We start from the raw sequence: 12,118 nt of genomic DNA, 5'->3' as shown, positions 1-12,118 counted from the left end.
TTTTCTTCAAACTTCCTCTCCATGAAATATGATGCAAATGATATTATTTTTGAAAACAAATTTCACAAAAGGTCTTACAATTGTCTCTAGTTAAATTAGAATTTTTTGTGATTTTTTTAATTTTTTTTGAATTTTTGGGGTGTTTTTCAACAAAATCAAATCTTTGAGGGTTTTTTGCAACAAAACAATTTTTGGGAGGAAAGTCAAAATACAAGTGACTTTTTGGGGGGTTTTGCATTTTTTTTCCTTAATTAATTTACATGTTCTTGCATTAATTTACGTTGTTGTTGTTTTTTTTTTTGCGAAAGAGGGATTTATATTAAATATTCAGCACAATACATCCCCGAATTACAAAGAGCACCCTAGCAATAGCAGAAAATACAAAAGAGAACACCACGATTCTGGTTGCCATCGTCTGTCTTCCATTCCGTCTGCTCGCCGACGCAGCAGCGGAGAGCAGTGAAGATCGACGAAAGCAGGGTGCGCTCCTCCTTCCGGTCCTTCCTGCTGGCATTGACGAAGAAGCCCAAGCATTAATAGGAGCCACAAAATCCAACACCCCGTGACCCACCAGAACACATTGTAGACTCGTGAACGTGAAATTTCTAGACTCTGAAAATGTTAGCAACAATCGATGCACCGTAGACATTAGAGAAAATCAGGGTTTTGTCTCGAAATCGGCCTTGCCCCGACAAAAGAATATCACTTCACCTGTCAACCTTCTCCAAATGCTTCCGGCAAAAAGAAAATAAAATACTTCCCCAAATGCTAGTATGGCATACATATAGATACAGGATGCAGCTATAGGCGTTGGTGGCGGGCCATGCGGCAGGTTATGGTCGTCAAATTGGCACGATAGAGGCAGCGCAGTGCGCACGTTAGTCAATAGAGAAGAAAAGGCACATCACATCCACAGATTAGTGAGAGACCATCAGGGACCCAGCACGGGGCAGAATGATTGCTTACGAATATCATCGCCATCACCCAGAAAGCAGAGAGGGAGTGGTTGCCCACGCAGAGGAACAATTTTACCTCGCTATGTATATGGAATCAAATCTTGCAACGCATGGCTTACAAACAGTGACGCTGTAAATAGAAAAGAATGAAATAAACTGATGCTGTTTGCTCCTTAGTTGAGAGAACACAAAAGAGCCTCTCAGCGAAGTTCTTACATATTTGCAGCTCTCTAACCATCTGATCAGCAAGGGAGTTCGTTCAGAATGAATAACGCAAATACATTTGAGTGAGCAATCGGCTCTAATAGTGCGTCGAGCCGTCGAGTTTACACACGGAAGGAAAGAAACCAGATAATCTTAGGACGAGCAGCAAGACGTCTTCTGGTTGACAGGTTGCCCACGGATCTGCACCGTCGGTGGCCTTGCGTTTGCTGCGGCTGGCTGGCTGGCCATCCTGCGAACAGCAGCAAGTAGGATCTCATGAAAAATCTAGCGGGGTGTCAAGATAACAATAGCATTACTCAATGATGGTGGAATTGGCTGTACCTGTCCTTGATGGACGCGGCCATAGCCATGAAGGCCTGCTCCACATTGGTGGCGTTTTTGGCACTTGTCTCCATGAATGGGATGCCCATCTCATCAGCAAACGCCTGCATGATATTTTAATCGATTAATGTAAAAAGCCTGAAGTCGTCGAAGGGAGGTGGCAATAATTAAATATTGCCAACCTATTCGCAACCTATTCATGAAGTTTGTAGAATTCACCTTTGCTGTTTCAGATGACACAACTTTGTTGGCAGTTAGATCACTCTTGTTCCCAACAAGGAGCTTGTTAACATTGTCACTTGCATAACGGTCAATTTCGTTTAACCATTGCTTCACATTGTTGAAGCTTTCTTGGTCTGTCACGTCATATACAATCTGCAAGCAAACAATACGATACAAATAACATTATCAAATGATCGAGATGGATGACAAGTTTCAGAAAGACTGCTTAGTTCAGGTGGTCAACTTACAATAATTCCATGAGCTCCTCGGTAGTAGCTGCTTGTGATTGTTCTGAAACGTTCTTGCCCAGCAGTATCCCACTGCAACAATTTCAAAACCAAAAACCATGTTAGTAGAAGAATTACACAATAGTTATAGTACACATATTGATATTTTTGGAATGAGTCTAGAATGTTGGTTATTGATACGAACAGCATTTCCCTTAGTTCAATAAAAAATAGATTATGGTATTCTCTATCTTGTTGCTATAATTTTGTAAGTTTGTTAACAATCAATGTCAAAATTACACTCCTAATATTACATAGCAGAGATTACAAAGTTTTTAATAGAAGCAATTTGTGGAACATTTCCTGTCATTACTACATATTTGACAACAAAAAATGGCAAATCGACCATACACAACTACATCTAAATAATACTAAGATTGAAAATCCTTCCCCAGATCAACATAATGCAATAAATTGACAAAACAATATCGACACCCTCACTCTTAATCATAAAGAATCAATTGTACTCATGAAGCAACCAAGAATAAAGTATGGTTCATGAACAGCAGAAATATTGTCATTTGCTAACCAGAAGCCAGTGGGAACATAAGTTACAAAGCCTTCAAACTTATTTTATAGAAGATCAGCCACAAATATCTATATTCGTGGACAAAGGATATCCAAACTTTTTTGCTTGCCAATTTATCTAGGTAAACTTAAGTCAAGCATAAAATAACAAAGCGATCATGTCATGCATATGTTAAAGGAAAAATACAGCACAACAATCTTACAATTTGAAGCTTGATGGTCTTCCCATCTTGCTCTACTGTCCGAATTTTCTGCAAAAATGATCAATAACTTATTGATGTGCCACAAAGCAAACTTTAACTAAAGTATGTGAGCTCTTTTTTAGGGATAAGTAAGTGAATTTTATTTGTACTTACAAAATCAACTCCAATTGTGCTGATGTAGCTGTCCAAGTACGAATTATCCTAATCACAAAAGTACAGTACAGTAAATTAGTAACATTCTACAGTATGTAAGAAAAGATTTAGTAAAAGGTTCAAGAATGATGCTTTAATAAATAAACTACATTGTTCCAAAGTGATGAAGCAGAAACATGAAAAGGATCTCTCAAAGATCTGTGCATTTATAACCAGTACTATTTGGCTGCAGTTGTAAGTAAGTCACACTGCACATTTCTGCCAAAGTGCATTTACAAGTACCGCGTATAGCTAAACTGAAAAATTCACCATTGCAGCAAAGAAGTATCAATGAGTAATTAAGAGAAGAAATGCACACTTTACCGCAAATCTGAGGAGCAAGCATGACTTCCCAACACCAGAATCACCAATAAGCAGAAGTTTGAAAAGGTAGTCACTGAAATGGAAAAAAGAAAACTACAGTAAGTACTGCATTACGCTGACAACATAAACTACTAAGAACTCTCATTATCATCGATACAAATGGCCTCATACGGTCCTAAATCGTGCTCCTTTCCAAGTTCCAAATTTATCACTATTTCAATTACCAATCTAGCATGATCAAATCCAGACCCATATTTGAATCATGACACCATTGTATTGTGTGTTATGTGTCGAATATCCAACTATGAGTTATATGCGCATAAGGAGTGCATCATATACAAACAGGGTATATACGACGAATATTCAACAGCTCCAGATATCATGGAAACAAATCAGCGGTACCTAATACACCCGAAATCAAAAAAGTACATACCAGGAAGGTTTAGATTGGTACCCAACCCGATACGTCCAGTATTCAAAACAGATCTATCTACTTGAACGTCAAGAAAGATAACTCCCTATCGACTACGGCTGAATAGGAGTCGGTATCTCACCCCTATATAAGGCGAAAAGGCTGGAGAGGAGGAAACGAACAACGAACAAGACAACAACACGAAAGACACAACAAAACACACGAGGGAACAAGAGAGAGAGGCAAGCATCAACAGAGGAGTTACTCGACAACTTTAGCCCTATGATAGATTACATCCAATCAACTCCTTGTAATAGTCCTAGCCATCTTGTTTGTACTCGAAATTATCAATACACAGCAGCAACACCCCACATGACGTAGGGTATTATCAATACACAGTAGCAACACCCCACATGATGTAGGGTATTACTCTAATCGGAGGCCCGAACCAGTATATATCGTTTGTCTCGTCTCGTGATTAATCCATCCACTCGAAGGTACCCGGTCAATTTACGGACATATTATCGGGAACTAATTTTCGACATTATGCTTAGGTCACATTTTTTCCAGGTTGGATTCCATGAATTATCAGTCTCTCCAATAGTTCAGCAAGGCTACTACAACAGTTTCGAAATAAGACCAGTAAGCTAATAGTCTGAATTTGGCTAGCCCGGTACCTTCAAAGCTTATAGATATAAGGTTTATACAAAATACAACTGCAATATACACCTCATTCTTACGCATTACACTTGTTTTTCCATGTTCGCCATACAACACATGGTTATAATTGCTGATGAGGTTCAAATGCTTATAAGCCCTTTATGTTCCTTACACCCTTTGGCCCGCAGATAGTTCTTCCACCACAAAGTTCCAATTCAGGATACGAATCCCCAGATCCCGATCCAAAGCCTGTGATACCCACCAGCCCTGACCCGATCAGATCCCCATACGATCCAATCGGGACTCCAGAACCGCAACAACAAACCAAAACCCAACAAGTTACGACAGTAAGAGCTACCCAGATCATAGAGGCCGGGAAGGGGAGGAGGATCGGAGGCCTTACTACTCGGGATTCATGTCGAATCCAATCCGGCGGAATTGCTCTCCCGCGGCGGTTTGGAGCCGAGGCGAAGGGAGGAGGGGTGGTCCGAACGAATCGACGGATCTGGGGGAGACGCGAAGAGGTGGGTGCCTCGGTGGTGGTAGATGCAAACGTGGGAGTTTTTCGAGGGGCGGAGCGATAAATACTCGTCGAGGGAGGGAAGGAGAGCCGCGTCCCGCTCCCGCGTGGCGTGGCCGCGTGGGTCGTCGGGGCGGGCGCCAAATTACGGAGCTGGCCTTGCGGGTGGGGAGCCGTCGGGCCCGCGTTTGCTTCGGTGCGACGGAGCCTGTAAATGGGTTGGGAAATGCATCTTCGCATATGTTTTGGCCTATATGTACGGTTTATTTTGATCGTTTATTATTTTAATTTAAAACTTATTTATTTGTTGATTTTTTATCTACTTTGTTTAGAGACAGTGTATGTATTTCTTCTTAGTAAGTTAAATTTTATATATTTTGACTAACATTTAATCAAGTTAGAGTAAATTTTGTAAAATTATATATAGTTTGATAAAATTACCATAAAACTATATGTTTAAGAAGTTATATCTCAAACCTACATATTTAATACGCTAACGTATCACAAAACTACAAAATTAAGAAGTATATCGCAAAACTACATATTTAATGTCTCAATATATCACAAAAATACATATTCTAGCCACATAAAATCTATAGTCTTGTGATACTTAGCACACCAACTATATAGCCAGGAACGGGCAGAGCCCCTCAAGGCAACATGAAAATAATTTGCCATCAACTTTTCGCTGCCTCCGGCCGCTTGAATGGCCGTAGTGTAGATCTGGAGGAACTCGACGGGGTCGATGGACCCGTCGTACTTCTCCGGCAGCTCTGGGCGGAACTTGGAGGGCCACTTGACCCGACGGAGCTCAGCGGTAAAGGCACGGCAACCGGTGCCGTACCCCGCGGCGCGGGCGGGAGTCCTTGGTGGCGAATGCTGGCGAGCCGAAGATTCCCGGTGCTCGTGGGCCAGGAAAGAGGAAGCCTGGTCCTCTGCCTCGGCCTCCTGCCGGGTTTCCTGCTGGCGCTCGAGAGTGACACGGGCGTCCTCGTGGCCCCTCCGCTCGTTGAGACGTAAGCGGAGGTCCCGGGCTTCGGACACGGCCAGGGGGGCGGCACTCCGCCTGGAGGCCCCCCCGGCCCGTGTGAACGTTGCCCGTTGAAGAGCCAGTTCTGGCAGCGCCACGCTGGGTGGTGGTGCGAGGACTCCCGGCCAGCACTTGTCGGCGAGCAGTGCCGACCAAGGCGACGACATCTTGGATCCACCGGCCTTCCGGAGTGTTCGGTGTGGCCTGGACGGGCGGGTGCCTGAGGAGAGCATGCGCTGCGAGCAGCGCGCTCTCCGGGCTGGCCTCGCTAAAGGCGAGTCTGCGCCGAAGTGGCACCCGGCGCTGTCCAGAGGCGGATCTGGCGGCTGGGGTCTCGATCTTCTACTGGGGGTCGGAGAGTGCATCAGCTGCGGCGGCGGCGGCCCTGCTGGGCCCAGCGCCTTGGTCCCCTTGGGAGGGAAAAACCGCGCGCGTGGATAGTGGCTGCTGCTGGAACGCAGCAGCGACTGGGGCCTCTTGGGCGTCGGGCAGCACTCCGTCACTGGAAGTGGAGCCGGAACGCTGGAGACGGTGCCCACCGGCCATCTTTTCCTGTGGAAGAAAGCAAACGAACAAATTCAGGGATATTCCCCCCTACCTGGCGCGCCAGCTGTCGGAGGATGAACTCCTGTCGCAGGGATCCCGAGAGACCCCTTTTTAGATATTCGGCCGGGGGATGATCCTGAACGATTTCGTCGGAGAAATAAATGGAAGTGGAAATAAATGCAACGGCCGGTGGTGGGGGATGATCGACCTAGTGCAAAGAGAAATAAATGCACCGGAGTTTAGACAGGTTCGGGCCGCACGGGGGCGTAATACCCTACTCCTGTGTGGATGCAATATCCTTCCTCAAAGGGAATCCCTCAAGGATATATTTGGTTACAAGGGTATATTGTCTAACAGAGAGCTTGAGGCTCCCTTGCTCTAGCTCTACTCTTGCTTGCTTGCGGTGTTCTTCGGATGCTTTCTCGTGTATCTCTCTGATCTTGTTCGCGTCTCTTCTGTCTTGCTGATCTTGTTTGCTTTCGTCTTTCTCAAGGATCGGTCCCTTCCTGTGTTGTCCATCCTTTCCTTTTATACACTCGCCGACCACGACTTACCCCAAATGGGAAAGAGGGGGCTCGAGTTCCAAGACGCCACGACTGAGAAAGACGTCATCATTCCCTCTGGGCGAAGTGACAGGGGCGGTGGAAAAACGCGGTGCGCATCCGACCGCCCGTCACTGTGGACGTCCTGGCGCCGTTGAGAGGGCCCACCGGGTGGCCACAGAGGCACCCGGCGCGCCCACCCTGTCTTGTTCTTCTGCCAGGGCAGGTGGCAGGCGGAGCGCTTCGATCTTGGCAACGTTATCCCCGAGACACCCCGGATGATACGGGACGGGACCCGTGCAATTAATGGACCCACGCCCCCTGCCAAAGCATGGCAGGGACTGACACTGCGACGGGAGCAGTTGGGAATGTCAGGATGTCAGGATGTCAGGCCGCGCATGCCCATTAAATACGGCCTCGGACCTTTGACTGGTTGACACCTCGCCGACGGGTCCTTCTGGGTCGTCGGGGCATCGGGTGATCTCGCGCGAACCTTCGGGGAACCGAGTGCTCGGGGGCTGCCACGTGCAGCCCCGAGCACTCTCTCCCGAGCACTTCTGTAGAACCTTCGGGGAACCGAGTGCTCGGGGGCTGCCACGTGCAGCCCCGAGCACTCTCTCCCGAGCACTTCTGTAGAACCTTCGGGGAACCGAGTGCTCGGGGGCTGCCACGTGCAGCCCCGAGCACTCTCTCCCGAGCACTTGGCTGTTCGGCCCATCGGGGAACTATGGTGCTCGGGGGCGAGCGGGCACCTCCCCGAGCACTTTCTTCCCGGTACTTGGACTCTGCGGGTCATCGGGGAACTGGGGTGCTCGGGGACCAGAGGCTGTGGCCCCGAGCACCTTCTTCCGGAACTTAGATTTTCCTCATCCTGCAGGAGGGATCTCGCGGGATGGTGACACGTGGCGGACGGCCGATCTGATCTCGGGACTCAGGGACCCCCGGTTCCTGATACACCGACACCTCCACATAGAGAAATATTTAACTTTTTATTATTCTATCGGAGTGATAATTTTTCACCGAGAATGATAAATGAATATTTTACGATACAGCCAATGGAAAGCGTCATGTTTGGTTATACAGCGCTAAACTTTGAACTCGCGAGAAAAATTTTGTGACTACTGAATACTAGTAGTTTGCTAACATCTGACATAACTGCTTCCACCGAGACAGGGTCCCTCAGATCTTCATCAATATTACAAATGCTGGCAACAGTTACAGGATTGGCCCATCGTCGATCATTTGCCGTCTAGCTCACCTGCCTGATAATGAAAAACTAATCGATCATTGATGGGCTGAGATCAAATCAGGTCCACGGAAGGTACGATACACAAACTATCAAATTGATTTGTTCAACGGTTCAACCAAAACTCGCTAGCTACATATTTAAGCTGTACCTTTCATGACTCTTCCCACCACTTCACTAAAGTATTTTTTCTTTTATCTCGACCAATGCTACATTTCTTTGGAACTATATTGCATGTTTTCTGTTTGCGCGGATATGAAAACAGTAGAAAATGTTATACATGCAGTGACGAGAAATGTTAGTTTTAATGGTTCCTGAGGAATTATAACAGGTCACCTCAATAAACAAGAGACACCTGTCTTTGTCGTTACCAAACAATATAGAAGAACTGTTTACTTGGATAGTTCAGGAGAAGGAGCACTGCCAAGTCACTCGATTAACTATTGAACCTACAATTGAGTAGTGGCTAGTGACCAAACAACTAAAAGCATCGATACGAATTAATATATCCTCCTCTTGATTGGAAACAACAAATCAATCTATACGGTAGCTGATTATTTGTTGGTTTTGGTCCGTGTGCATCGCTACAAATTGTTCAAGGAATCAGGGGACGCCAAAGCAGGGAGAGTTGGTGAGGAGCATAACTAACCCAACTGCACCAAAACATATATACCAAATCACTTTTAGTCAGCACCTGCCTCGCCTCACCGGTCCTATATAACCACTGTCACTCCAAGTCATTGCAGTCACTACATCTTGTACCCATATATCTAAGGAGCCGACCCTCGTTCTTTAGGCTATTATCATGGCTGCCCTTATAGCAGGTCTGGTGCTCCTCGCCGCCGTCGCTGCAGCGTACGGCGAGGATTACGTGGTCGGCGACTCGTCGGGGTGGAGCAGCGGCGTGGACTACACTACTTGGGCGAAAGGAAAAGCCTTCAGTGTTGGAGACACACTCGGTAAGCACGGCAGTACTAGCTTCAAGTCTTGGACTGTGGCCTAGTCTTGTGGTTGGACCACCGAATGGTGCACGGATTTACACAAGTAGAGCTTGATAAGATGGTCCACATGGCAGTTGGACTGTGTAAGTGTAGTGATGTATTCTGTCTTGCCGAGGCTGATCGTGTACACGCCTACTGGGTGGCATGCAGTGTTCCAGTACAGCATGATGCACACGGTGGCGGAGGTGAGCTCGGCGGACTACAGCGCGTGCTCGGCCAGCAACTCCATCCAGTCCTACAGCAACCAGAACACCAAGGTCGCGCTCACCGCGCCTGGCACGCGCTACTTCATCTGCGGCACCCCGAGCCACTGCGGCAACGGCATGAAGCTCGCCGTCACAGTCTCCCCCGCGGCCGTCACCACCCCGGCATCCCCGCCCGACGCGCCGTCGGCCACTCCCGCCACGCCGTCGGCGCCCGGCACCGAGACGCCCTCGGAGGAGACCACGCCGTCCACGTCGACGCCCGCCGCCACGACTGCGCCCACGACCAAATCCACCTCGGACAGCACCGCTGCCGCAAGCGGCGGGGAGGCCCGGCTCGTGACGAGCCTGTTGGGCGGGGCAGCGGGGCTCGTCGGCCTCGCCCTGCTGGGCTAGGCGAGAGGCAGTGCTGTTGCCGTTCCCGGCCCCTCCGTTTGTCGAGTTCGATCGTTTTACAGTTCACACACTTGTATTGTTGTTGATGCGTCGGGAACGTCTGATTCGAGACCCGTGTCACGAACACTCTTGATCTAGAAAAAAAATTATGTTCTGTGATATTTGGTCCCGCCTCGCGCTGCCTGCCTGTGCCCTGTACTCCACTCCGCGCCGTCTGTCGGGGGCTCGCGGCCGCTCGCGGCGCTGTGGCGCAGCCGCGGCGGATGCGCACACACACAACCCACGGAGCGAGCTATGCGCAGGCCAGAAAAATACCAGAAGAGCCAACGGGTAGGGGCCCAAATCCTTGACGAATTTGCAAGTGTGAATCCGAGAGCAATGCAGTTTTGGCCCGTGAGCCCAAAACTGAACCAACCTTTGCCAGTTCGTAACCAGGCGCCACTGAAACAAAATTAAAACATAGAGCTGAAATATTCATACTAAAACATAGTTAACAAAGTAGCCACCAAAAGCTAGATATTACCATATTAATTAGAAAAATAGAAAAGATCTATATCATTAATTGTTATGATCATCTAACGGTCTCAATTAAACCAAAGACTCCATATAAAATACAATTAATAAATAGTCAAATTCAGAATTAAAAATTATAAAAAATTAGTAGTTTGATTTTATTAAAAATTTGGGAGAAAAATACCTAAATAAAGAGTCCATGTAAAATATAATTAATCAATAGAAAAGTTTGGAATGAAAAACAATAGAAAATTAATAGCTCGTAAGTATTGGGAAGAAAAATATCTGAATAAAGAGTCCACGTAAAATACAATCCATAATTATTGAAATTAGGATTAAAATAGGAAAAATAAGGGTCCATATCAAATAATCTTGAAAAAAACCTAAAATAAAAAATAAATAAAGTTAGTAACATGGTTTATATAAGAATTCAGAAGCACTGTACAGCTAAAGATCACGGTATCAAGTAAGCAACAGGACAAAGCACAACACATTGATTGCAGATGATAGAATCCATAAACTCCATTAATTACAAATGAACATCAACAGCTACATGGATCAACAGGAAGAAACATAGGATCAGGTTACTATGAGAAGATATGGGTGTCGTTATGTTGTGCTCGAACTGCGCAATTCAAGGTCATGATGTGAGGCATGCAATAGGGTAAGGTGCAACCCGCATTCTACGGATTGCAGATGATAGAAGCCATGATCTCCGGCAACAACAAATTGGTACTTCTATTTCCATACAAATTGGGAAGCAAAAGACCTAAATAAAGAGTCCGTGTAAAATACAATTAATCACAGCTAAAATTTGGAATAAAAAATAATGAAAATTTACTAGTTCGATTTTTGTATGGATTTAGAAGCAAAATATCTAAATAAAGAGTCCACATAAAATACAATTTATAATAATGGAAATTATGATTAAAAATAGCAAAAAGAAGGGTCCATATCAAATATCCTTGGAAAAAACTCAAAATAAAAAAAAGTGATATGGTTTCTCTAAGAATTTAGAAGCACCGTACAACTCAAGATCATGGTGTCAAGCAGGCAGCAGGACAAGGCACGACATGTTGATGGTAGATGATAGAAGATATGACCTCCAGCAGCAACAAAGGACATCAACGAATCTGTGGATTGGCATGATGATACATATGATCGGATTGGTAGAGGAAAATATGGGTGTCGTTATATTGGGTTTGGGGCACGCAACTCAATGTTGTGATGGGGTAAGGCACAACCTTCATCCTGCAGACTGCAGATGATAGAAGCGATGACCTCTAGTAGAGACAAAATGATATCAACAAATCCATGGATTGGCAAGACGATACATAGGATCAAATCGGTAGGGGTAGATATGAGCGTTGTTATATCAGGCTTGGACTGCACAACTCAAGGTTGTGATGCCATGCATATGATGGGGTAAGTTGGTCACGAATCTAGTGGTCGTGGTAGTAGGGACGATGAGCTATATTTGACCAAATTTACTAGGTAATTTAAAAATCACACAATAGTTTTTTTGCCATGTACCATAAGATCATAGTGTCAGGTAGGCCACGAGACAAGCCACAACCAGGACAGAGGGTGCAAATGGTTGAGGAGCGACCTGTGGTGGCGACAAGGGACACTGAGGACACTAGAGCCTAGCTTGGGCCGTGTACTTCGTGGTTACGGCCACATTGTGGTGTGGAGCTACATTTGATTTAATTTATCAGAGAAGTTAAAAAATCTAATAATAAATTTATTGTTGTATAACACAAGATAGTAATATCAGGTAAACAACAAGAC

General features: G+C 45.8%; 2 protein-coding genes across 2 annotated transcripts; one reads left to right on the top strand and one right to left on the bottom strand.

The window, feature by feature from the left end:
- Nucleotides 1-1,103: 1,103 nt before the first annotated feature.
- LOC133919436 (GTP-binding protein YPTM2) lies at nt 1,104-4,903 on the bottom strand. The gene is made up of 8 exons (XM_062363822.1): nt 4,734-4,903; nt 3,259-3,331; nt 2,896-2,943; nt 2,743-2,790; nt 1,973-2,044; nt 1,722-1,877; nt 1,503-1,606; nt 1,104-1,410 (listed from the first exon to the last, which is right to left on the bottom strand). Exons 1-8 carry the CDS (start codon nt 4,745-4,747, stop codon nt 1,314-1,316), a joined length of 612 nt encoding a protein of 203 aa, XP_062219806.1. The 5' UTR covers nt 4,748-4,903; the 3' UTR covers nt 1,104-1,313.
- A 4,072-nt stretch (nt 4,904-8,975) lies between these two features.
- LOC133917624 (uclacyanin-3-like) lies at nt 8,976-9,953 on the top strand. The gene is made up of 2 exons (XM_062361502.1): nt 8,976-9,173; nt 9,366-9,953. The coding sequence occupies exons 1-2, from the start codon at nt 9,020-9,022 to the stop codon at nt 9,812-9,814; spliced, it is 603 nt and encodes a 200-aa protein (XP_062217486.1). The 5' UTR covers nt 8,976-9,019; the 3' UTR covers nt 9,815-9,953.
- Nucleotides 9,954-12,118: the final 2,165 nt, after the last annotated feature.

The sequence above is a fragment of the Phragmites australis genome, chromosome 5 (genome assembly GCF_958298935.1).
Source record: "Phragmites australis chromosome 5, lpPhrAust1.1, whole genome shotgun sequence".
Classification (NCBI taxonomy): Eukaryota; Viridiplantae; Streptophyta; class Magnoliopsida; order Poales; family Poaceae; genus Phragmites; species Phragmites australis.
This window is presented reverse-complemented; position numbering and strand designations above follow the sequence as displayed.